Here is a 26,756-nt window from a genome sequence, read left to right as displayed (position 1 = left end):
CCTACCGCTGTCTTGTTTGACAGTGGAGAGCGCAATGTTGCCATAGCACCAAGGCACTTGTTGGAAGTCCGGGGGGGGGGGGGGGGGAGAGTTCTTGCCCCTATGATCCATCCTGTGTTCTGACCAGAGGAGGGGTATTGAAGGAGGGCTGTATCGGGTACACGCTTTAATCTTAAAGAAAAATCATCATTCAGTTACAAATGTAAACTAATTGAGAAAAAAAAATATTCTCTCTTACAGATTTTAGATTCTCCGATTCCACGTTTACCTTTACCTACATCGGAAGCTCTAAAAGGTACAGTGCTTTGATTTAAAGAGCTCATTCCCTCTGCTCTGATCTCTGGTGCATTTGGGTTTTGTTGGAGTTGTAAACTTATGTGAAGAACAGGTTATAGGGACATGTAGGCAATGAACAGCTTACTGTTAAACCAGGTAGGACAGCAGTATACTTGTGGAATCGTAATTCATTTCCTAAATTCTTAATGGCAGTGCAACCATTTGATTATTCTGTAGGCCTGTGTCAGTTACAAAAACATCAGTGTAACTGTGGAAATGAGTTTTCAGCTTGAGGAAAAAGTAACGATCAACCATTTATCCAAAATATATTATGAATTTTTTAACTTCTTTCATTCTGTTATACATTTCTGAAACGGTAAATTTCGGAATTATTCTGGTTAAATTGTAGCTAGAGATCTTTAACATATACAGTAGTATTTGGGAAAAAATATTTCTCCTAGGACAAGCAGGATGAGTCAGCCACATATGGGTGTTGTCCCAACAGCTCCCAATTTGCGGAAACTAAAGACTATCCTGCTGTCCACGGAGAACCTACGTTACAGGTAAGTAACTACACTGTTTTGTATACTAGCAAATACCACATTAAAAAAGAAAACAACCAATAGTTTCTGTCAAAAAATTAGCTGGGGTATATTTTCAAAGCACTTTGACACAAGGTACCATAAGTTCACAGCAAAAGTGAAACCAAGTGTGATGCTTCTCAGGTTAATGTGAATTCAGTATATTCTGTTCAACTATTTTTGTCAACTGCTTTATTTTCTGAGTATAGTAAGATAAAAATTCATTAATATAGTAACATAGTAAATGATGGCAGATAAAGACCTGAACGGTCCATCCTGTCTGCCCATAAGTTATACTCATTAAAAAATACATGATTAGATTAACTTGTCTCTTCTTTGATATTTCTGGGCCGTAGACTGTAAAGTCTGGTGTTGTCCTAGGTTCCAAATGCTGAGTTGCTGACCAAGCTCACTCCAGCCTATCCAACCATCCTGTTTGCAGGATATCTACCATAAAGTCTGGCTAGTAACATCCTCCTATTCCATATTAATGGCATTCATATTGATGCCCATCATATACTGTCCAATACCGGCCTTAATTTTTTACTTTACATCCTTCATTTTCTAATTAGAAATCCTCTATTTTTATCCAGCACCCTTTTGCATTCCATCACTGTTTTCCTCTCCACCACTTCCCTTGGGAGGGCATTCCAAGCATCTACCACCCTCTCCGTGAAGAAGAATTTCCTAACATTACTCCTAAGTCTTCCTCCCTGTAACCTCAAATTATGCCCTATAGTTTTACCATTTTTTTTTCTCTGGAAAAGATTTGGTTGTATATTAATGCCTTTACTGCACAGGTCCTGGACCTGTTGGGCCGCCGCGTGAGCGGACTGCTGGGCACGATGGACCTCAAGTCTGACCCAGCAGAGGCATCACTTATGTTCTTATGTTCAAGTATTTAAACATCTGTATCATATCTCCTCCTTTCCTCCAAGTATACATATTTAGGTCTTCCAGTCTCTTCTCATACTACTTTTGGTTCAAACCTCTTACCATTTTTGTTGCCTTCCTCTGGACCGCTTCAAGTCTTTTTTTTATATCCTTCGCCAGATACGGCCTCCAAAACTGAACACAATACTCCAAGTGTGGCCTCACCAATGGACCTATACAGGGGCATCAACACCTCCCTTTTTCTGTTGGTTATTCCTTTCTATACAGCCTAACATCCTTCTGGCTGCAGCCACTGCCTTATCACATTGTTTAGATGCCTTTAGATCTACAAAAACAATCGCCCCAAGGTCCCTCTCTCCATCTGTGCTTATCAGCCACTCACCTCCCAGCACATACAGTTCCCTCGGATTTCTACCCCCCAAAAGCATCACTCTGCACTTCTTTGCATTGAATTTTAGTTGCCAGATGGTAGACCATTCTTCTAACTTTTGCAGATCCTTTTTCATGTTTTCCACTCCCTCCGGGGTGTCCACTCTATTACAAATCTTGGTATCATCCGCAAAAAGGTTAACCTTACCTTCTAACCCTTCAGCAATGTCACTCGCAAACATATTGAACAGAATCAGTCCCAGCACTGAGCCTTGAAGCATTCCACTACTCACTTGACCCTCCTCTGAGCGGATTTCATTTAGCACTACCCTCTGATGTCTGTCCATCAACCAGTTTCTAATCCAGTTCACCACTTTGGGCCCTAATGTGAACCCACGGAGTTTAAGAGCCTCCTATGAGGAACCGTGTCAAAGACTTTGCTGAAATCTAAGTAAATTACGTCTAGCATACGTCCTTGATTCAATTCTCTGGTCACCCAGTCAAAGAATTCAATCAGCTCTCGCCAAGCTGAAAGCCTCTAAGATTAATGGCGGCCTAAATCTACCAGATTTTTACTACTATTATATTGCATCATTAGCCAAATATGGAGCTCAATGGATAGTTGATTCGAACCCTCAAGATCAACCAGCATGGTTTGAAATGGAACGCTTTTTATGTACACCACTGCACGTCTCGTGCTTTCTTACAGTGTCAATACCTAGACACTTGAGAAGGTATTCTTTATTATGTGCAACGCAGCATGCTTTACGCCTATTAGATGCAGCGGCTGAAATTCACGCTGATGAAGGCCCACTCATGTCCCTTTGGAATAACTCTAAAATTCAGATCAGCGGAAGATCCCTCTCATGGAAGAGGTGGCAGCGGGCGGGTGTGTGGTTTGTTCATCAGTTGGTCTCCTCTACTTCTTTTGTCCCCTTTGATATTTTCCGTTCCACATACTCACTCCCATCCTCTGTACGTTCACAATGGCTTATGCTTACTGGAATATTAGCTAATATACATACACGCCCTGACTTTATGACCTCTATTCATACTGTTCGTCATTGGTCTACTCTGGCTTTACTGAAGGGTAAGGCAATATCTCTTTTTTATGGTATACTAAGAGATCACTTCTTCACTTTTTCATCTCAATCTATGAGCCATTGGGACTCTATTTTGAAAACCACGCTTTCTGAAATAGATTGGGAACTCTTATGGTCTTCCACAAATCGTCCTCTTTTATCATCCAGAGTTTCGCAATCAATGTACTTTGTTATGTGGAATGCAGTATGGACTCCATATCGTATGTGGAAAGCGAATCTACAACAAGACTCTACCTGTTGGAACTGTCTGAAAGCACCCGGAATTCTCGATCACATGCTTTACCACTGCAATATGGTTCATTCCTTTTGGCTTCGTATTTGGGATACCATAAAATCTAATACTAAATGTTCAGAAGTGATCTCCATGGACATTATAATTCTTCGTTCTCAACACCCATGTTTTGCACAATCAAACTGCCCGCCTAAACTCATTGACACCATGTTTGTGACAGCTCTAATGCATATTCTGAAAAACTGGAAATCATCCTCATTACTAGACTACACCTTCTGGTGGAACTCTTTAAGTATGTACCACAAATTTGAATCTTATGCATATGAGAAGAAATTGTTTTCTCGATCCTCCACAAACTTGACACGAAACAAATCACCTTGGTCATTCTTAGATTCATATGTTCGTTCTGCTCTATAGACACTTCTGCCTCTCTCTCTCTCTCTCTCTCTCTCTCTCTCTCTATTTCTCTTTCTCTCTCTCTTCCTTTATCTTTCTCTCTCTTTTTCTTATCCCTCCTGTTTCTCTGTCTTTTTCTGTTCCTTTTCTAAGCAGTTCCAGATACTCTGGATCCTTTTCATTAATCTAGTTCTATTCAAACGATTGTAGATACGAATATTTGATACATGATTTTTATTATGATTCTATGTGTTTGAGCTGCTTTCTGTTTATATTTCTTATAATATTCAATAAAATTATTGAACTAAAAAAAAGATTCATTTGGCTCGATTTATCTTTAGTAAACCTATGTTGCCTCACTATCTTTTCCTTCAGCAACGTTTCCATTATTTTTCCAATAACTGAAGTGAGGCTTACCGGCCTGTAGTTTCATGCTTTATCTCTACAACCACTTTTGTGAAGTGGGACCACATCCTCTCTTCTCCAGTCCTGTGGAACCTCTCCCGTCTCTAAAGATTTATTGAACAAATCTTTAAGAGGACCCACCAGAACCTCTCAGAGCTCCCTCAGTATCCTGGGATGGATCCCGTTCGGTCCCATGTCTTTGTCCACCTTCAGTTTTTCAAGTTGTTCATAAACACTTTCTTCTGTGAATGGTGCAGTATCCATTCCATTCTCAGGTTTAACTTTGCTGATCAATTGCGGTCCTTCTCCATGTTTTTCATCTGTGAACACCGAACAGAAGTATTTCTTTAGCACATTTGCTTTATCCTCATCACTCTCCACTAGGGGTGCCCGATTCACGATTCGAATAGGTTCACCGATTCACTTCGGGTAAATTGATTTGAATCGATTAAAAAAAAAAAAAAAATCGGCTTCCCGATTTGGCTGACCCTCGCCCCTAAAGCAGGAGCGGCAGCGCTGCTCTTTCTGGCCAGCCGGTGCCGCATCTGCTTTAGAGGGCGATGTGGGAGGATCAGTCGGGAAGTGCTGCTGTCCGGTTGTCCGGCTTCCCCCTGGCATCCGGTTCTCCCCCCGGCCTCCCACTTCCCCCCCTAGCCTCCCTGCACCTTTTACCTTATAGGAGCAACCTGCAGACAAGATTGCGGTGGTAGCGATCTTTGCAAACTGCTTCGGAACTGTTTCCTCCACCGCAATCCTGCCTCTGATGTCAGAGGAGAGGCGGGACCAAGGCAGAGGAAACAGCTCTGAAGCAGTTTACAAAGATCGCCACCGCGATCTAGTCTGCAGGAAAAAATTTTTGTCTCCCTTTTTAATATTTTTAGCCTTTTTTTTCTTCTGCCTGTGCTTTCACCAGACTTATCTCTCTCTTTGGCTTCTTTCAGTTTCATCCTGTAGAACTTTCTGCATTCCTCTTCTTGGTTTTTTTTATATTTCACGAATGCCAACTCTTTCACCTTTATTTTCTCTGCCACTAATTTGGAGAACCATATCGACTTCCTTTTTCTCTTGTTTTTATTGATTTTCTTCACATAAAGGTCCGTAGCCATTTTTATCACTCCTTTCAGCTTAGACCACTGTCTTTCCACTTCTCTTATGTCCTCCCATCCTAACAGCTCTTTCTTCAGGTACTCTCCCATTGCATTAAAGTCCGTTTGTTTGAAATCTAGGATTTTAAGTATCGTGCGGCCGCTCTTCACTTTAGCCATTATATCAAACCAAACCGTTTGATGATCGCTACTTCCCAGGTGAGCACCCACTTGAACATTAGAGATACTCTCTCCATTTGTGAGGACTAGATCCAATATCGCTTTTTCCCTTGTGGGTTCCGTCATCATTTGTTTGAGCAGAGCCTCTTGAAAGGCATCCACAATCTCCCTACTTCTTTCTGATTCCGTAGACAGAACATTCCAGTCCGCATCCGGCAGGTTGAAATCTCCCAACAGCAGAACCTCCTCTTTCCTTCCAAACTTTTGGATATCCACAATCAGATCCTTATCAATTTGCTGCGATTGAGTTGGAGGTCTGTAGACTACACCCATCTTCTCTTTTCAGAGCGATCCATATCGCTTCTTCCTCTCCCCAGGTCCCTTGCATTTCGGTCGCTTGGATATTGATCTTTACATAGAGAGCTACTCCTCCACCTTTTTGACCATCTCTGTCCTTCCTAAAAAGATTATATCCCGGTATGTTTGCATCCCATCCATGTGATTCACTGAACCATGTCTCTGTGATAGCGACAATATCTAGATCTGCCTCTAACAACAGGGCTTGCAGATCATGAACTTTGTTGCTTAGACTGTGAGCAATTGTGGTGATCGCTTTCCAGTTATTTTTCAGAGGTAATCTCCTTTTTCGTATGGATTTTTGTTTCGTTTCACTTTCCGTTGCAATACTAAGAAATGAGATGCTGATATTGTTTATGTTACAATCTTTCTTTCCTTAGCAACAGCAGCAGATGAATCCAGAGACCAATGGGATAGCTCACATCTACCAGCAGGCGGAGATAGAGAAACTGATTAACAGGTGGTCCTATTGGCTGGCACGCCTCCTGCATCTCCAGTATTCTCTATCTCCCAGCAGGTGTGGTCGCTATTCCACTAGCTCCTGGAATCTGGCTGTGACTGGGCCTTTATTTCTCCTGTTGAGGTTTCTCTTCAGTGAGACTGCCATTCTGTTTCTCCTGTTGAGGTTTCTCTTCAGTGAGTTGGCTAATCTATTTCTCCTGTTGAGATCTTCTCTTCAGTGAGACAGGGGTGTCCGGCTGAACGGTGCTGGCTTTAAAGGTTACACTTGGGCCCCCCCTTGTCCCTGCCCCACCCTCCCTCCGATGATAGAGGGTCTACCCTAGTCCCTATTTTTTCTTCTTTCCCGTTTAAAAAAAAAAAAAAAGGGGACTACACAGCTGCATTTTTGCCCTGCTAGTGCTGAGCAGCCGGTGTTTCCCGGCATCTACCAGCTGGTAGTGCTGGTAGATGCCGGGAAACACCGGCTGCTCAGCACTAGCAGGGCAAAAATGCAGCTGTGTAGTCCCCTTTTTTTTTTTTTTTTTTTTAAACGGGAAAGAAGAAAAAATAGGGACTAGGGTAGACCCTCTATCATCGGAGGGAGGGTGAGGCAGGGACAAGGGGGGGCCCAAGTGTAACCTTTAAAGCCAGCACCGTTCAGCCGGACACCCCTGTCTCACTGAAGAGAAGATCTCAACAGGAGAAATAGATTAGCCAGCTCACTGAAGAGAAACCTCAACAGGAGAAACAGAATGGCAGTCTCACTTATTCAGTAGGTTGTGAGCAGTGTTCCCGCTAAGCTGCGTTGGCCTGCGCTCACGCACAAAATATTACATCGCAGCGCAAAGTTTCTCTTCACAGCGCACACACGCGTCGGTAAGGTAAGGGGACGCATTGGGGGGATTGCACTTCCCCACAATTGCCATGCTTCGGTTCCTCTTCTTCCTTCCTTCCTCCCCCCCCCCGCGGGACCCTGCGGCACCATCAACTCTTACTCCCTCTAATGTCGGCCCTGCAGCTCCAGACTTCCTCGCACCTTCTCCCCTCCCCCTTTGGATCGCTATTATTTTAAATGTTATAGCCGCGGAGCTGTATCCATCAGTGGAGATGTCTAACCTCGGCCTGCCCCGGAACTCTTACTGCAGCAGCCGCCCGTCTAGGCAGGAACAGGAAGTCACTGTTGCAGTAAGAGTTCCGGGGCAGGCCGAGGTTAGACATCTCCACTGATGGATACAGCTCCGCGGCTATAACATTTAAAATAATAGCGATCCAAAGGGGGAGGGGAGAAGGTGCGAGGAAGTCTGGAGCTGCAGGGCCGACATTAGAGGGAGTAAGAGTTGATGGTGCCGCAGGGTCCCGCGGGGGGGGGGGGAGGAAGGAAGGAAGAAGAGGAACCGAAGCATGGCAATTGTGGGGAAGTGCAGAGCTGCAGGGAAGAGTGTTGCGGTACCCAGCTGGAGGGAGAAGGAAGATGAGGGAGGGAATTAAAGGAGATGCCAGGGCTTGGAGCATAGGAGGAAGGTATGCCAGTCTAAGGGAAAAGGAAGGGGGAGATGTGAGAGCATGGAGGGGGAGCGAAAGATGGAAGAAAAGGAAAGGAGAGAGATGCCAGAGAATCAGGGAAGGGGAGATACCAGACTATGAGGAGAGGTGTGGGAGAGGGAAGGCGAGGAGAGAGATGCCAGACCAATGGGGTGAAAGGAGAGATGGAAGGGGGAGGCATACAGTTTCTGGAAGGGGCATAGAAGGAGAGAAGATGCCATATAGGGGAAGAGAGACGGCAGACAGTGGATGGAAGGAAGAGAGTTACAAGAAGATGAGGAAAGGAGAAACCACAGAAGACAAAGGTAGAAAAAAATTTCTATTTATTTATTGCTTTAGGAGACATGTGTCACTGTTTCTGTGAAGCATTGTATGCAGAGTCCAGCTTCTTGCTGGTTCAATTTAACCTTTGTCTATGTATTTTTATTTTATCCCCCCTTTTACAAAACTGTGAAGCGTTTTTAGCACCAGCCTTGGTGGTAGCAGCTCTGATGCTCAGAATTTTATGAGCATCAGAGCTGTTACCTCCGTAGCTAAAATCCACACTACAGTTTTGTAAAAGAGGGAGGGGTTAGTTTGTGATTACATATTCCTTACTAGGCGAAGGTGTTTTCTGTGTTCTGTGTGTTCGAAAGACATGGTTTTCTGTTAGGATTGACGGTGTAGGATTGATCTGTGCTGGTCTGGCTTGTTTAGTTTTACAATGGGTGTATTGATGTACTGCTCACTGCAATATGTAAGATGCTGCCTTTTCCTAGGTACTCATGTGTGACGTGTGGTTTGTTACTAAAAATCATGTTTTTCTTACAGATGGGGGGGGGTGCCAAAAAATGATGGGCCCCGGATGTTACATATGCTAGGTACGCCACTGTATGTAAAGATACCAGAAAGCTGGCGTAGCAAAAACTTCTAAGTTTTGAGTATTTAACCCTCCCACAATCTCACGGGCACTCGTTTCAAGTTTATTGAGATTTTGATTTAAACGCAATATCAAATATTTTCAATGCGTATAACAAAAATAAATTTGGGGAAATAAATAAAACCATTTGAACCAGTGTTCCCGCTAAGCTGCGCTGGCGTGCGCTGGCGCACAAAATATTACATCGCAGCGCACACGTTTCTCGTCACAGCGCACGATCGGAAGAGGCGTACGGCAGATGGCAGGGCGGCGAGAGGAGAATCGGGCGAGTTGGCTCATAACTTGCTGGCGCCCGATATTTTTGGCTCACGGTGAAAAAAGTTTGCTCACAACACCCGCCCGCTTAGAGGGAACACTGGTTGTGAGTATGTGTTTTATTCTACTTGTCTTTGAACTTTGTGGTTGTGTGAGAGTTGCGGGTTCTTTACTATGGCAGTTTTGTTATGCAGTGGAATGTGGTTTTATATGGGGTAGCTTCGGTGAAGGGCCTACCACTCGTTTGAGGGAGCCTCTGCCTTCCCGCGCATAAGTAAGGGGAGCTTCTTGTCTTGCCCTGGCGCTTGTGCTGCGGCGTTGGTAGTTTATGGGGCTTAGTTTTCTCGATGCTGCCGTGGCCCGTGGCAAGGTGCGACCTTGTGTGGCTCTTGGTGTGGCCTCAGGGATGTGAGGACGGCTCCGGGTGTGTTATACAGTACTTGGACTGGAGTTGGGTCTTTCTGGAGCGCGAGTGGCGCGCGCTTGTTCTCCCCTGCTGTTGGGAGCCGAGCGCCTTCCTACTTTCCTCCCCGAGGTGTAATTTGCAATGTGTATTGAAAAGTGTGTAGGACGTGGCTGCATAGTTATATCTCTATACAGATATATATTCTTCGGCTATGGGCTCCGAGACTGTTGTTGCGGCACTGTTCTCGGAGCCGGCCTGTTTTAGCACGAAACAGTCCGTGCTTGGGTTGCCGGCACTGCGTCGCTCGGGGAGTTATTCTAGGCGGTTATTCTCAGCGCGGGCCTCGACTTCTCAGTTGCGGGGCTGTGTGCTTCTGTTTCGGCTATGAGCTCCCGGTCTGTTTTTTTTTTACAGCACTGTTCATGGAGCCGGCCGGTTTTGGTTCTGGCGGGAAACTGCCCCGCGCTTGGGTCCCCGGCGCTACAGCGTTCAGTGAGTCATGTCCTGCAGCTGACTTATCAGCATGTACCGCGGCTTCTCTTTTTCAGGGTCGAATCGTCAGCCTTGTTGGCAACAGCATTGCCCCGTATTGCAGTGCTCAAGTTTGCTGTGTGTGGATATTCCACAGGCTTCTCTTGCCAAGAAGCAGCTAGTTGTTCTTGGGGGCTATCTATTTATATCCCTAGGTGCTTACACGAAAGGTTCTGCCCTGGGTTTGGCCACCTGTGCTGGGTTGTGCTACCAGACGGCACGGTGGAGTAGGTGACAAGGGTGTGCCCGTGTTTCATTTGGGTGCTTCATTGCCTAACTCGGGGTTCCTGTAACGTGTGGCGGTGTTGGAGCTTTCCTTGGACTTTCTGCCTAGGTTCAGTGCATCTGGGTAGTGCATCTGATGGTGATCTAGGCATATTTCTTCATGGTAGTATGCAGGAATTCCGGGTTGGGGATCTCTCTTGATGCCTGATGGCTCTTTTCTTCTTCCAGTGGGCCAGATTGTCTCCAGGGTTGGCCGATTTTTCACGCTTATCACGTGGTGGTTACCTTCATGGCGCTTGCTAGACGGCCCTCACTTTAGTAGAACGGTCTAGGAGGCTGCTGTTCCCTAGGGGCGGGTACCTCTGCTTGCGAGTTCGTAGGGTAGCTTGCGCTGTATGCCTCTTGAAATCATCTCTTCAGCTCTCTTTTGGAGTGGAAGCTTGGTATGTTTTCCGGCATGGTGCAGCTTGTTTCTATGGAGAGGCGTATGCTGCTTCTGGATTACGCCTGGTGAGCCTTGTCTTTCCTTTGCATGCATGTAGTTTAGGCGGGTTGCTGAGTGTCCTCATGCTCCCTTTTGCATCGCAAGACGGTGTTTTTTTCTAGGTTTGCATTTTTGAATCATCTTCTTCCACTGCAGATTTTTTCTTTGTGTCTCCGGGTATTGGCCTTCCAAAGGTTCCGGTCGTGCGTGCCCGTTTTTCAGTGTTACTGGTATTTGGGGCAATAATTTAGTTTTTCCATATCTATGGGCGGTCATTCCATTTGCTTCAGGGTGCCTATGGGAGGGGGAATTGGTCAGACGGGGGCTGGATCTCGTTCTGGTCACTTCGTTTCTCAGAGTTTGACATTTCGTGGGCAAAACGGTGAGAATATTTCCAATTTCCCTATGGACACCGCCTTGGCACTTTCTTCGCTTAGCTCTCTTCGAGCAGCGCTATCAGTTTTGGCAGAGACCATTTGGCCTAGCCTCGGCTCCATGACCTTTTTTAGAACATGGGGCAGTAGTAGCGTTTTGGCGCGCACGAGAGATTCAGATACTTTCTTTCTGAGACCATTGCTGGATTCGGATGTATTCCAGCCAGGCCATTTTGTATGGCAACGGGTGCTTTCTTTTATCTGAACTTCTTTTCTTCAATTCTTTGGATGTGACTCTTCCGTTTCCAAAGAGCTCTTTTCTCCTATCCTATGTATTGGACTATCAGGGGCTGTTGCTCTCGGAAGAGAGGGCTGTGTTTTTTCCCCAGCGTCTGGGGCGACAAGTTGCAGTCTCAGGTTTGCTTTCTTCAGTCACCGGGTCTATGAGTATGGGATCCTGTACATGTTCCAGGATTTATGGGGGTGACTCCACTGGGAACTTTATCTTGCTTTCACATGAGACCACGGCAGCAGTCGCTTTTGTTCCAGTGGTTCCCGGTATCTCAAGGCTCCAGTTGTAGTATCTAATTGGCTCCTCAAGCATCGCCCCAGATAGTTGGGTGGCTCAGCAAGATTAATCTTTTCAAAGGCATTCCTTGATCTTTGATGGGCAGGATCGAAGTCACCACACATCCCAAGCTGTTGGGTTGGGGGGACTCCTTGCCTTCACTCCCCAGCGCAAGGAGTCAGTACTCTTTCATTCTTCTTGTCTGTAGCTTGGTCAGGCTCTCGTTTCAGGAGTTTTGGACCATTCTTCACGTTATGCGGATAAAGGTCTTTTGAGCTTGTGTTATGATGGGGGTATTTCTCTGCAGCCAGGAAGGTTCGTGGGATACGTGAGCTACATGAGTAATGGTGCTCCTTCCATGGATGGAATCTCATCTTCCTCTGCTGTCAGTGTGTCATGTTTCAGGACAGGATTCGGGTTTAGATGGACTTTCTATCCGCAAACTCTGCACATGGACCGTCTCTTGTAGGTTCCCCTGTATAGCGGTGTACACCTTTCGGCGCTTTGGGCATTCTAAATTGTAGTAGTAAAATCTTCTCAACCCTGGAAATTGGGGACTTTTTGCTCAGGCGTTCCAGCTCTTTGTATAAGGGTGGGATCCTGGAGCTGGCCCTCATGGCCTCGTCTCGACATTCAGTGCTTCCTAGCTTCTTCAGCAGTCGCAGGGAGTGACAGTCTGAGGGGATGGCAGCGTTGCTTCTTTCTCTCCTCTGGTTTCTCTTTTTAGGTGTTTTCCCCTGGCTGAGAATTGAATGGATTTGCAATCTCCAGCTCGCTTTCTGGGCGCAGTAATTAAAGAACCTCTGGCTTCGCTGCGCCATTCTTGCTATGCGGATCTGGTGCGTCTTTCGACAGTTGACCTGTGGGGATTCTTGGTATCGCTGGATTTACTCTCCTAGGGTCCGTTCCACATGGATATTCGTCCTAAATTGGTATTACGGCCTAGCTTTTGGAAGTCATGGCTGTCGTGTAAGGGTTATGCGAAGCAGGCTGTTTCTTCTTTTCTCCGGGTGTTGCAGACGTATTCACCTGTGGTTTCTGCTTCCGTTTGGGGGCTTTTCCTTTCTTGGGTACTTCTCAACATTGGCACTCTTCCTGAGTTCTCGTCTTTATATTCGTTCTTTTTTGTCATGAGCGTATTGCCAAGGGCTTCGTGTTCCATTCCCTTCTGCTTCAGATGGCAATGTTAGCTTGTTACAGGGGTTCGGTATCTCGCTCTTCGATTACTTTTCGGCTTCCTGTGGTTCAGTTCCTATCAGGCGTCCAGTATCTTCGTACGCCTCTTAGGGAGCCCTGTCCAGAGTGCTGTCTTCAGGTGCTTCTTCGCTGTTTACAATAGGCTTAGTTTCACCCTTGTCTTTTGAGACTCTAAAAGGCGGTGCCATTGAACATGATGTTTCTTGTGGCCATGGCTACTGCTCGTCGGTTTTTTGAGTTAAAGGCCTTGTCCGGCGGGGTTCTTGTTTCTGATTTGCAACGTCTGGGGTGTCAGTTAGGATAGTACCATTATTTCTTTCTAAGGTGGGGTTATCGTTCTTTTATGCCGCTCTCGCCTTTCCTTCCTTCTTCCTGGGAGGCGGAATGGGGCAACGAGATTTTCATCTCTGCATTTTTTGAATAAAAAAATAAATAAAAATAGAAGTGCATAGCATTCTCCGCACTCTGTAGGTTTATAACGCCTTTTGGTCTTTAAGATCACCTCTTTTTCGAGGGGTGCAACAGACGTATGGCAGAGTCAATAGACTCCATCGCTTGACGGGTCCAGGAGGGCTTTCTTTGTGCTTCCTTGGCGGCAGAACTTTATGACCATTTGGCCAGAGCACTGACAGCTTCTTGGTCATAGTCCACAAGTTTTTTCTCCTTGGCGGAGTTTAGTCATGCGGCTACTTGGTCTTCCAAGCTTCCTTTATCTCGTGTTTGCCGGTTGGATGTGGGGGGTGCGTGCGGAGGCAGCATTTGGGGCTTCGGTTGTTGCGGAGGCGGCGTTTGCTTCCCACCCAGTTTGTGGATTGCTTTGCTACATCCCATTGGTCTCTGGATTCATCTGCTGCTGTTGCTAAGGAAGGAAAAATTATGTTCTTACCTGTTAATTTTCTTTCCTTTAGACGCAGCAGATGAATCCAGAGCCCCACCCTTTCTACATTTTGGCTGTCGGTTTTTTTCTTTTGCAACATCGGCGTCGGTTATTATTGTTAGTTGTCTTCAGTCTTATTGCCTTTTGCTATTGGTTATGGGAAAGAAGTTTTTTACATGCTATGCATATTGATGGTTACAGATGCTTGGGCAAGGAGCAATACTGGAGATGCAGGAGGCGTGCCAGCCAATAAGACCACCTGTTAATCAGTTTCTCTATCTCCGCCTGCTGGTAGATGTGAGCTATCCCATTGGTCTCTGGATTCATCTGCTGCGTCTAAAGGAAAGAAAATTAACAGGTAAGAACATAATTTTTCCTTTGCTACTATCACATCTTTCTTTGGTTTACCTTAATCGTCTCTCATGTAGGGCAAAACACAACTGTCGGGCAGTATTTTAACCTACTTTAATAAAGATTTTTAAGACATTTTCAACTTTGACCGTGATCTTTTTCAGTGCTTCTTTGAGAGGTCCAGGAGGACTGGCGAAGGGTAGATGTGGTCTCTTTCACAAAAGTGGAAGTAAGGAGGAGGTTGGGAACTACAGGCTAGTTAGGGCTAGATTCACTAAGGACACCGATCATGTCCCAACAGCTTTGCGACCACTATGTGACCCAATTGTTCCCCAACCTCATTCATTAATCTTGGTGCCGATCAACCTCCGATCCACACATGCAAATGAGGGGGAACGGCATGCAAATATAGGCAGGCAATGAGTCACTAAAAAAAGAGGGACACCGACTGGGCTGGCTGATCAAAAAATAAGTGACTTCTGAAGACCAGTTGCTCAGGTCCTTTCTGATTGCCCTGCCTTCTGCTGCCCTGCTCTCTGCTCTTACCGCCCTACTCTCCACCTCGATTCGCTCTCCTGCTATGTGCCCCCGACTCCCTCTTTCCCTTCCTTTTTCCCTCTCACTCCGCAGATGAGCCCCGCCTGCAATCACCTCTCCTGGGGCCTAGCCCTGCTCGTGTTTGCCCTCTGTGCTGCGCAAGAGCCCCGGTTGCAATCCCTGAAATCGAAGCCTGTGTGGCTCTTCTCCGAGGACGAGCTGGCACGCTATAACGGGCAGGAGTTGAGCGGAGTGCTGGTAAAGTAAAAAGTAAAGTTTCCAGCTCTTCCGGGCATGGAGGGCCAGTGCATGCACAGACCATCTACAGGTAAAGAAGATGGTCTGCACATGCATCGGGATCACTAGAGAGCGATCTGTGTGGTTGGTTGGGGGTGTGATTCTGATTGCCCTCATTTGCATGAGAGAGCTTTGTGAATTAGCGCCCCCCCCCCATCCACAGATCGGAAAGCATTGCACACGGATTGTATCCAATCCGTGGTCATAGTGTATCTAGCCCCTTGTCTTTCATCAGTGGTTAGTAAGCTAATAGAAATGCGGAAGATAAGAGAGGTGTCTGGAATCAAATGGCTTGCAGGACTCAAGACAGCATGGTTTTACTAGAGGAAGATCTTCGTCAAATTAATCTGATTAACAATTTTTGACTGATGAACAAACAATCGGTTTTAGAGAGTGTGTTTGATGTGGTGTACTTAGATTTCAGTAAAGTCCTTGATACAGTTCCGCATAGGTGACTGATATAAGCAAACCAAGGGCTAGATTCACTAAGGGCACCGATCGGATCAGATCCATAAGGATTTACAAATCGTCCTCATGCAAATGAAGGCAATCTGAATCACGCCTCCAACAGACTGAATCGTATCGCTGAACAGTGATCCTTGAGTATTTGCAGACTATCTGTAGATAGTCTGTGCATGCGCTGGCCCTCTGTTCTCGGCAGAGCAGGACATTTCTTTTTTTGCTTTTTTTTTTTCCCCCAAGCCCGTGGTTTTATCCCGCTTTAAGCCTGCAGATTAAAACCACAGGATTGCACTGCAGGGAAGGATGGGAGAGTCGGGGCAGCAGGAGAGATTTGGGGCAAGAGCAGGAGATCAGGGCTGAAAGCAGAATAACAGGGCAGAGAGCAGGGTGGCAGAAGGCAGGGCAGTTGGAAAGGACTTGAGTGACTGGTCCTCGGCAGTCGCTTGTTTGTGATCGGCCAGTCCAGTCGGTGTTGCAGGGTTTTTGTTTGTGAATCACTGCCTGCCATCATTTGAATGCTATTCCCCCCTCATTTGCATGCGCTGATCAGAGGATGATCGGGACACAGGTTAGTGAATTGGGTTGGAGGGAAATCAGGTGGCAAAGGGGTCGCAAACCGATTGGTACACGATTGGTTTGCTTAGTGAATCTAGCCCCAAGTGCCCTTAGTCGTAGCTGAAAAGTCACTAACTGGGTTATAAATTGGTTCAGTGGAACAAGATAGAGGGTGGTGGTAAATGGCATTCATTTGGAGGAAAATTATGTTAACCAGTGGTATACTGCAGGGATTGTCCTTTGGCCAGACTCTCTTTAACCCTTTCAGGACCAAGGGACATATTTGTCCCATAACTTTAAAATCCTATAAATTTTGATTGGGATAGTCTACAGTTCTAAATTTGATATGTACGGATTCCATATGATACTGCCTTTATGTAAACAAACTGGTTCCGACATTCATTCATTAGCGTCGTTGCCAGATTGACGAGAAGATTCACTTGACGAGAAGATTCACTTGCCACACTGTCCATAAGCCAGAAGTTTGATTTAAAAAAAAAAAAATAATGATATTTCACAAAAAAAATCAATTTTTTGGCATCTGCAAGCCCTTTTTACCATAAAAATGTCGTCAAAACCACAAAAATTGGCCTACGATCCTTATGGTCCTGAAAGGGTTAACATCTTTGTGAGTGATATTGCAAAAGGGCTGCCTCAAATCTGACATATTGTAATCACAAAACAGAAAATAAAATTATTTTTCTATCTTTTGTTGTCTGGTTATTATTCAAATCAGATAACTCACTTGCCAGGGTCTCCTGCCCATTTGTTGTTTTCTTCTTTCTCTGTGCTAACCATCCATCTCTGTCTTCCCCTTCCGATTCCCTTCCCTCCCCTCTCCCAGAGTTTTTTCGTCTCCATCCGTGCAGCTGCAGCGATAGACCCCACTATCCCCAGAGCCACCTTTTTCTTCTTTTCTCAACTACCCTTTCATCTAGCATCTCTCCCTCCTTCCCCACCACCATAGGGTCCACCAGCTCTCCCTTTCTCTTCCAAACTACCCTCCTATCCAGTATCTCTATCTCCCTCCCCCCTCTACACCATCTCTTACCATCTCTTGTGTCCAACTTCTCTCCCTTTCTGTTCCTTCCCTCCCTAAATCCCATTGTCCACCATCTCTCGCCCTCTCTGTTTTTAGACCAATTATTTCTTCCCCCCTCCCTCCCCCAGTCCGGCATATGCACATTGGCAGCCTAGCATTGCTAGCAGACAGCATTTTCGGCTGGCTTAACCAATGTCAACAGAGGCCTATGAGACATTATTACATTACATTAGTGATTTCTATTCCGTCATTACCTTGTGGTTCAAGGTGGATTACATAAGAATTGTCATGAAATATTCGAAATACATAAAGGTGGATTACATAAGAATTGTCATAATTCGAAATACATAAAGGCGGATTACATATGAATTGTCATGATATTAGGAAATTCTAGACCAAGAAATTCATATACATGAAATTAAATTAACCTAGAGACTATGGGGCTCATAATCGAAAGAGAAAAACGTCCAAAAACTGGCCTAAATCGGCACTTGGACGAACATTTCCCAAATACGTCCAAGTGCCGATAATAAAAATGGGTTTTGGACATATTTCTAAACAACCTAGGCCTTCATAGTGCCGCTGAACGACCAAAGCTAAACGGGGCATTTCAGGAGGCGTATTGAGGGCGGGAGTTGGGCGGGACGTGGGCCGGTTTAGACTTAGTCGTACAGCATGTATAACCGAAAGTTTTACAATGGAGTGTAGACGGAACTTGGACGTTGTAACTTAGACCATGTAAAACAGGCTTTAAGAAGTGTAGCAAGTTTAGACTCGCGATCTCTATCACAGACCCTCATAGACGCTGCCTCAAATGCCTTGGGCCTTCACATCATCCCAGGTCGTGCCTGCCTTGCCAAATACTTCAGCCTCGTGCTTTTAAGCATCGTTGCATTCAGGTGGACAAGCTCTTCGAGATGGAGTCTTCGACTGATCCCTTGACTTCGAAGGCGTCTTCGGCCTCAACTTCCATCGAGCCTCCTTCCGCGCCTCCTGCTTCTGCCTCTAGCCTCATCAAACCTTCATCGTTTGCAGCGGCTTTTGCTTCGACATCACCTGCTGTATCAGTTGGAACTCGGAGCGATCCTCAAAGCTCTCCATGCTTTTCAACATCTTCTTCACGACACAGTAGTCCTCGTTCAGACGGACAACCAAGTTGCCATGTATTATGTCAACAAACAGGGAGGAACAGGGTCTGCCTCCCTTTGTCAAGAAGCTCTGTAGGTTCCTCAAAGCTGTCTACATTCAAGGGGCAAAGAATTGCTTGGTGGACAACTTGAGTCATCTACTGCAACCTCATGAATGGACTCTCCATTCCTCGCCTCTTCATCACATTTTTTCACAGTGGGGAACGCCACAGATAGACCTCTTTGCAGCTCCCCACAACTACAAACTGCCTCAGTTCTGCTCCAGGGTATACTCTCCTCACTGCCTCGAGGCAGATGCTTTTCTTCTTGAATGGACGTAACTTTTCCTCTACGCATTTCCTCCATTCCCTCTCATTCTCAAAACTCTGTTCAAATTGAAGAACGATCATGCCACCATGATTCTAATCGCTCCTCGGTGGCCGAGACAACCTTGGTACTCCCTTCTACTTCAACTCAGCAGCAGGGAGCCTTACCTTCTACCAGTTTTTCCTTCTCTGCTTACACAGAGTCAAGGATCTCTGCTTCATCCCAACCAGCAGTCTCTACACCTGACAGCCTGGTACCTCTCAACATAACCCCTCTTCAATTTTCTCATTCTGTAAGAGATGTTTTAGAAACTTCTAGAAAACGAGACAATGCTATCACCAGAAATGGACTAGATTTTCTACATGGTGTTTTTCTCATCATAAGGAGCCTCAGCATTCCTCCTTATCTTCTGTTTTGGACTATCTTTTGCACTTATCCAATTCTGGCCTCAAGTCTACATCTATCCGAGTCCATCTCAGTGCAATTGCGGCTTTCCATCAGCCTATTGAAGGGAAACCCCTCTCTGCTCATCCGGTGTTTTCCAGATTCATGAAAGGACTTTTCAATGTCAAACCTCCTCTCAAACCGCCTTCTGTGGTTTGGGACCTCAATGTTGTTCTTACTCAACTCATGAGGCCTCCATTTGAACCAATTGATAAGGCTCATTTGAAGTATCTCACTTGGAAAGTGGTGTTTCTCATTGCCCTCACTTCTGCTCGACGAGTCAGTGAGCTGCAAGCTTTAGTTACTGACCCACCATTCACGGTGTTCCATCACGACAAAGTTGTTCTTCGTACTCATCCGAAATTCATACCTAAAGTGGTCTCAGAATTTCATCTCAAACAATCCATTGTACTTCCAGTGTTTTTTCCAAAGTCTCATTCTCACCCTGGAGAATCAGCTCTTCATACTCTGGACTGTAAACGTGCTTTGGCCTTCTACTTGGAACATACCAAACCACACAGAACTGCTCCTCAACTTTTTGTTTCCTTCGATGCAAATAAGTTGGGCCATCCTATTTCTAAGCGTACCATCTTCAATTGGATGGTGGCTTGTATCTCTTTCTGCTATGCCCAGGCTGGATTACCCCTTCACAGTAAAGTCACAGCCCATAAAGTCAGAACAATGGCAGGTTCAGTAGCTTTCCTCAGATCTACACCTATTAAGGAAATTTGTAGAGCTGCTACTTGGTCCTCAGTTCATATCTTCAGTTCTCACTATTGTCTGGATACTTTCTCCAGACGGGATGGACAGTTTGGCCAAACAGTATTACAAATTTATTCTCCTAAATTGCCAACACTCCCACCATCCCATTCTGGTTAGTTTGGAGGTCACCCATATGTGAGAATACCTGCCTGCTTGTCCTGGGATAAAGCACAGTTACTTACCGTAACAGGTGTTATCTCACAACCCACCTACCTCCCCTGGTTGGCTTCTCTGCTAGCTATCTGAACTGAGGAGACGCGGCCTGTGCTGGGCGGGAAGGCACTCGCGCATGCGCGGTGTGAGCGACTCGAAACTTCGAGTTTCTTCAAGCAAGTCTGCTTGTGAGGCATCCGCATCTGGGCTCCGTCGATGACGTCACCCATATGTGAGAATAGCTGCCTGCTGTCCCTGGATAACACCTGTTATGGTAAGTAACTGTGCTTTCTGGACTTAATTCTAAATGGACTACGAGGACCAGCACAAGCTGTAGAAGTAGAAGGGACGCTGGGAAACAGCGATCACAATATGATCCGCTACGACCTGGACACAGGGGCGAAACATCGGTCCAGAATGATGGCCACGGCTCTGAACTTCCGAAAAGGGAATTACAAAGGGATGAGATGCATGGTGGGAAAGAAGATTGAGGAGGATGAACATTGTAAAAACACTAGAGCAAGCTTGGTCCCTTTTTTAAGGATACGGTCACCGAGGCGCAAAATCTATATATACCGCATATCAACAAGGGATCAAAGAAGAAAATGAACAAAGAACCGGCGTGGCTCACTGTAAAGGTAAAGGAAGCGATCGGAGACAAAAAAACTTCATTTAAGGAATGGAAAAGGTTAAAAACGGGCAAAAACTGGAATAAGCACAAACGACACCAATGCAGGTGCAATAAGGCGGTAAAAGGCGCCAAAAGAAACTATGAGGAAAAAATAGCCAAGGAGGCAAAAAACTTCAAGCCATTCTTTCGATATATTAAGGAGAAACGACCCACGAAGGAAGCAGTGGGACCGTTGGATGATCAAGGAATAAAGAGAGCGCTAAAGGAGGACAAAGCAATTGCCGACAGACTGAACACATTTTTTGCGTCTGTATTTACTGAAGAGAATACACACAGCATACCGGAACCCATTAGGCTATATTCTGGGAGCGAAAATGGGAAACTGACAGGGTTCACGGTCAGTCTAGAAGAGGTATGTACGCAAATTGATAGGCTTAAGAGCAATAAATCCCCGGGACCAGATGGTATCCATCCCAGGGTCATCAAGGAACTGAAAGGGACTATAGCTAAACTGCTTCAGCTAATAGCCACTCTGTCGATCAAATTGGGAAAGATTCCGGAAGACTGGAAGGTGGCGAATGTTACGTCAATCTTCAAAAAAGGTTCGAGGGGAGACTGGGGAACTACAGACCGGTACCGGGGAAGATGGTAGAGGTGCTGATAAAAAACCGCATCATTGATCACCTTGATGGACACGGCCTGACGAGGACCAGCTAGCACGGTTTCAGCAAAGGCAGATCTTGTTTGACGAACTTGCTGCACTTCTTCGAGGGAGTAGGGAGTAAACAGGCAGATAGACAAGATTGACCCGGTCGACATTGTATATCTGGATTTTCAGAAGGCATTTAACAAGGTTCCGCATGAACGACTACTTTGAAAAATTGCAAGCCATGGAATCGAGGGTGAAATACTCAGGTGGATTAAAAACTTCTGGAGAGTGGGGGGTAAATGGACAATACTCAGACTGGAAGAGTGTCACCAGTGGGGGTGCCCCGTGCTCTTCAACATCTTTATAAACGATCTAGACATAGGTACGATGAGTGAGGTGATTAAATTTGTGGACGATACAAAGTTATTCAGAACAGTAAAGACACGGGGGGATTGCGAAGATCTGCAACGTGACATAATCAGGCTCGAGGAATGGGCATCGACATGGCAGATAAGGTTCAACGTGGATAAGTGTAAAGTGATACATGTCGATAACATCTCATGCACAAATATAGGATGTCCGGGGCAGTACTTGGAGAGACCTCCCAGGAAAGAGACTTGGGAGTTCTGATCAACAAGTCGATGAAGCCGTCTGTGCAATGTGCTGTGGCGGCGAAAAGGGCGAACAGAATGCTAGGAATGAGAAAGAAAGGCATCATGAACAGATCAGAAAAGGTTATCATGCCGCTGTACCGGGCCATGGTGCGCCCTCACCTGGAATACTGTGTCCAGCACTGGTCATCGTACATGAAGAAGGACACAGTATTACTCGAAAGGGTTCAGAGAAGAGCAACTAAGATGGTTAAGGGGCTGGAGGAGTTGCCGTACAGCGAAAGATCAGAGAAACTGGCCCTCTTCTCCCTTGAGCAGAGGAGATTGAGAGGGGACATGATCGAAACATTCAAGGTGCTGAAGGGAATAGATGGGTGGAGAGGTTGTTTACCCTCTTCAAGGTAGGGAGAACAAGAGAGCACTCTCTAAAATTGAAAGGGGATAGATTCCGTACGAACATAAGGAAGTTTTTCTTCACCCAGAGAGTGGTGGAAAACTGGAACGTAGTCTGTCATAGGGGAAAACATCCTCCAGGGATTCAAGACAAAGTTAGACAAGTTCCTGCTGAACCGTAACGTGCGCAGTTAGGGCTAGTCTTAGTTAGTGGGATGGTCTTTGACCAGTGGGCCGCTGCTTGAGCAGACTGCTGGGCACGATGGACCACTGGTCTGACCCAGCAACAGCAATTCTTATGATCTCCCATTCCAGATTCTTTCTTGAGGTCGCCGGGTATTGAGTAGTCAAAGGTGAAATTGGTGAGGGGCCCCATTTAAGTGCTAATAGAACTTGGGAGAGTAGTTTCAGTTCCTCCGGACCAAAGGGGCAAGAGAAGTCTTCAATTTTCTTTATAATGCCCTTGAAGGGGGGAATTGGTCAGGCCAGTGCTGGATCTTAAACTCTCTTAGTTTACCAAAACCAGACATTTCCATACGGAACCTGTGAGATCGGTCATTACAGCGGTTCCACTATAGGGGTTCCTTACACTGCTCCATTTCAAAGAAGATTGATTTCATACTCTCATATGCTCAACGCATCAGTGGTATCTTCGCTTTGCCATCCTCGGGCAACGCTATAAGTTTCTACAGATGCCTTTTGATCTAGCTACCGCTCCACTATATTTTCAATGGGGATGATAGTTCTGCCGCTGTTTTCATTGCAAAGAGGGGATTCAAATACATTCTGTTTTGGATCACTGATTGATTCTGGCATCTTCCAGACAGCACAGTTGGACAATGACAGAAACGTGTGATTTCTCTTTTTTTCAATCTTTGGAGTGGATCTTCAAATTTTCAAAGAGCTCTCTTAACCCATCCCCATCATTGCAACATCTCGGGCGGGGTGACACGAAGGTGGAAATGTGTTTCTTCCCAGAGACCAGGGCGACAAATTACAGTCTCAGGTTTGCCTTCTTCTTCAGTTACACAGATCGAGAGTATGGGATTAGGTACAGGTTCTACTCATGGTGGCAATTCTGAAAGTGGGGCCTTGGGCTCGCTTTAACATGAGAACACTGCAGCAGTTGTTTCTGTTCTGGTAGATCCCAGTATCTCAAGGCTGCAATCATAGTCTCTAGTGGAATCCTCAAACATCGCTCAGTATAAGTTGCTGGCGTAGCGAGATCAATCTGTTCCAAGTCATTGCTGGACCCATAGTTACCAAGGATGCCAGTCTGTTGGATTAGGGAGCTCAGTGCCTTCAATCCTCAGCACAAGGAGTATGGTCTCATCAGGAGGCTCACTTCTCGCTCAATCTTCTGGAGTTGTGGACGATCAGCCTAGCGTTTTAGGAAAAATGTTTAGACAGACTTCCTAAGCGAGAATCTTCTCCATTTCAAAAATTGGGAACAGTCCGCCCAGGAGTTCCAGCTAATTGTGCAGAGATGAGATCTCCTTGAACTAGAAATCATGGCCTTGTCTCAAAATTCAAATATTCCTTGGTTCTTCACCAGACACAGGGACCGGGAGTCAGAGTGGGTAGACACGTTGTCTCTTTACTGGCCTCTGGTCATTTTCCTTCCCTTGGACGATGATCGCATGTGTGTTTCATCTCATGGCCCACTTTTACGGCATGGGAGATCCTGGTAGCTCCTGATTTTCTGTTTTGTCTATGCTATATGGATCTGAATGTTTTGTCAGTGGGCGAGCCGTTGTGGTTTCTGGTACCTCCACCCAGGGGTCGATAAACATGGAAATTTGCCCCACTTGGGTATTACGGTCTATATCTTGGAAAGTCATAGTTGAGGCTTAAAGCTTATTTGGAATGGATTTTTTTACTTTTCTCCAGGCAAAACAGATGACTACATCTATGGCTTACGCTAGCGTCTGGAGGGTTTTCCATTCTTTGGTAATTCTCAAGGTATTTAGTCCTTCCAGACTTCTGTGTCTTATGTTCTTTCTTTTTTGCACGAGGATGTAGCCAGTAACTTAGTGTATAACTCCCATCGGCTTCGAGTGGCAACCATTGATTGTTACAGGGGCCAGGTGTCTCACTCTTCGCTTGCTTCTCAGTCTGCTGTAGTTCAGTTCCTGACAAGAGTACAGCATATTCCTCCACCTGTTAAGAAACCCTATCCAGAGTACAGTTTTAGGAGTTTTCAAATGGCCCTGTTTGAACCTTTGTCTAATGCAGTGTTCTTCAACCTTTTTACACCCGTGGATCGGCAGAAAAAAAAAGAATTATTTTGTGGACTGGCAAACTACTAGGACTAAAATTTAAAAACCCCGTTTCCGCCCCATCTCCGCGAGCTCGGTCCCCACAAATCATCTGATCCCATCCACACAAGCCTCAGTTATGATTTTATATTGAATGTATTTTATTAAAGTATAAAAAGAAACAATATTCTGTACAATTATCATTTTATAAATACACATAATTCAGAGCAAGGATCAACAAAACCCCTGTCTCCCCTCCCCTTCACATATATCCCCTCTACTATCAAGAAAACTGAACAAGCCAAATTATTACAGAATGCTACACAGAAATATCATGCTAACAGAATACTGCAGTCACACATGACAGGAATAGTTTTAGGGGAGTGCAACTAGGGCAACTGCCCTCTGGTTAGAGAGCACCCTAAGTCAGCTGGAAGCGAAAGAAGCACTGCCTGGGTTTTGCAGTCCCCAGTTATGTCTAACACCAGGTCTAGCATGATATATATTTCAAATCTGATATATTCTAATCATAAAATAGAAATAAAATTATTTTTTTCTACCTTTTTTTCATCTCTGGTTTCTGCTTTCAATCTTCTTTTCACTCTCTTCCTTCCAGTGTCTGCCCTCTCTGTCTCTTCAATCCAGCATCTGCCCCTTCCAACCACTGTCTGTCCTCTCCCCCTTCCATATGGTATCTGTCTTCTTTTTATGCCCCTCTCCCCTTTCCATCCAGCTTGTGCCCCCTCTCTCCTTTTTACATGATTCATTCTAGCTTCACTGCTCTCTTCATTTTTATCTCTCCTACACCAGATCTATCATCGTTGTCCCTCTCTGCTTATTTTTCTGCTGACCCCTTCCTATCATCAATCTCTCTACTTTCTCATGCCTGTGTCTCCCCTTCCCCTCCTCTAATCTCTCTGCCAGCTGTTTCCTTCCTTTTTTCATTCTCCCTTCCCTCCTCCTGTCCAGCAGTAACTCTCTTCCCTTCCTCCCCTCCCAGCAGCATCTCTCCTTCTCCCTCTCCAGTAGCAGCTGTCCCTTTTTTCCTTTGCCCAGAAGCTTCCCAGACTCCTTTCCCTCCTCCCCTCCCAGCAGCATCTCTCCTTCTCCCTCTCCAGTAGCAATTGTCCCTGTTTCCCCTTGCCCAGCAGCTTCCCAGACTCCAATAGTGGCTTTCTCCCCTCCCAGCAGCTCTCCTTACTTCTCAGCGCAGTGATTCAGGAAGGCAGCCTCGGGTCCTTTGTTTGGTCGCGCTGCCTCTGAGGAAAGAGGAAGTTGTATCATCAGAGGCAGCCGCGACTCAGCAAAAGCCCCGAGGCTGCCTTCGGGAATCGCTGCGCTGGGAAGTAAAGGAGAGCTGCAGAGAGGGGAGAAAGCCACTGTCGGAGGCTCCCCAAGATCTCTCCGGCCCAGCGCAGACCGGCAGGAAATTGAAGGGAGTCAATCTTGCCGGCCCTGTGCGGACCGGCAAAAATTTCCTGCGGACCGGCACCGGTCCACGGACCGGCGGTTGAAGAACTGTGGTCTAATGACCCTCAAAAGCATGTGACATTGAAAACAGTGATTCTTATGGCCATGGCTCCAGCCCGGCGAGTTTCTGAGTTGCAGGCCTTGTCCTCTAGGGATCCTGATTGCCATTGGTGTCTGTTTAACGTTTATTTGATGGGGCACCCTCCTGCCGCGAACGTCGGGGGGGCGAAGGGGGGGTTGGGGAGACTGGCGGCCGTAGTTGTGGCCGCTATACTAATCGCGGCAGGGAAATCCCTTGCCGCGATAAAGTATAGCGGCCACATCTAAACTCTAAAAAACCCGATTCTGTAACCGGCGTCTGCAACATGGACGTCGGTTATAGAATCGGGTTTACTTTGGGCGGGTTTTGTTCCGATTCTGTATAAGACACCCGGGACAGGCGTCCTATACAGAATCCGGGCCTCAGTGTCCACAGGTTGGATGTGACATCTCCAGTGCCTCTTTGTTGATTTTGGTAATTGTTTGAGGACAGTATGTTTAAACACTCTTGTTCTCTTTAACTGTAAACTGTCCTGAACTAAAGGGAGGTGACGGTATATAAAACTTTATACATTATTATTATTATTGATGCTTAGCACACACCAATTCATGTGTTACATGAGAAACATGAAATAGTTGGGGATGGGGGAGTGTGTGGGAATTGCATCTTATACTTAATTTATATACACTATGGTACAGAATTTTAATTGTTAATGGAGCCGTTAACACCGCCTTAGTAAGTAACATGAAATACATCAGTGTTATCTGCAATATAGTTAATGTGTTCTTTTTTCTTTGTGTTAATTGGATATGTCCCAGTAGTTAATGCAGAGGTTTTGCAGTTATGAATGTGTTAAGTTTGGCCATTAATTTTTGACAATTCCAATATTTTCATGTGGCTTAGTCAATGGGATGTATATTTGCTATCCCTTGTATTTAAAAATGCTTGTT

At 45.7% G+C, this 26,756-nt stretch overlaps 1 protein-coding gene across 3 annotated transcripts in view; it reads left to right on the top strand.

Annotated features, from left to right (window-relative positions):
- Window positions 1-26,756, top strand: part of PARP8 (poly(ADP-ribose) polymerase family member 8) — a 505,058-nt gene that overhangs the window by 1,062 nt on the left and 477,240 nt on the right. For all 3 annotated transcript variants that reach the window (XR_004538173.1, XR_004538172.1, XM_033931570.1), the window contains exon 2: window positions 241-295. Coding sequence is in view for 1 of the 3 variants with exons in the window: in XM_033931570.1 (XP_033787461.1) it covers window positions 241-295 (55 nt within the window). In the remaining 2 variants the exon portion in view is untranslated. The remainder of the gene's footprint in view (window positions 1-240; window positions 296-26,756) is intronic.

The sequence above is a fragment of the Geotrypetes seraphini genome, chromosome 1 (assembly GCF_902459505.1).
Source record: "Geotrypetes seraphini chromosome 1, aGeoSer1.1, whole genome shotgun sequence".
NCBI classification, from domain to species: domain Eukaryota; kingdom Metazoa; phylum Chordata; class Amphibia; order Gymnophiona; family Dermophiidae; genus Geotrypetes; species Geotrypetes seraphini.
This window is presented reverse-complemented; position numbering and strand designations above follow the sequence as displayed.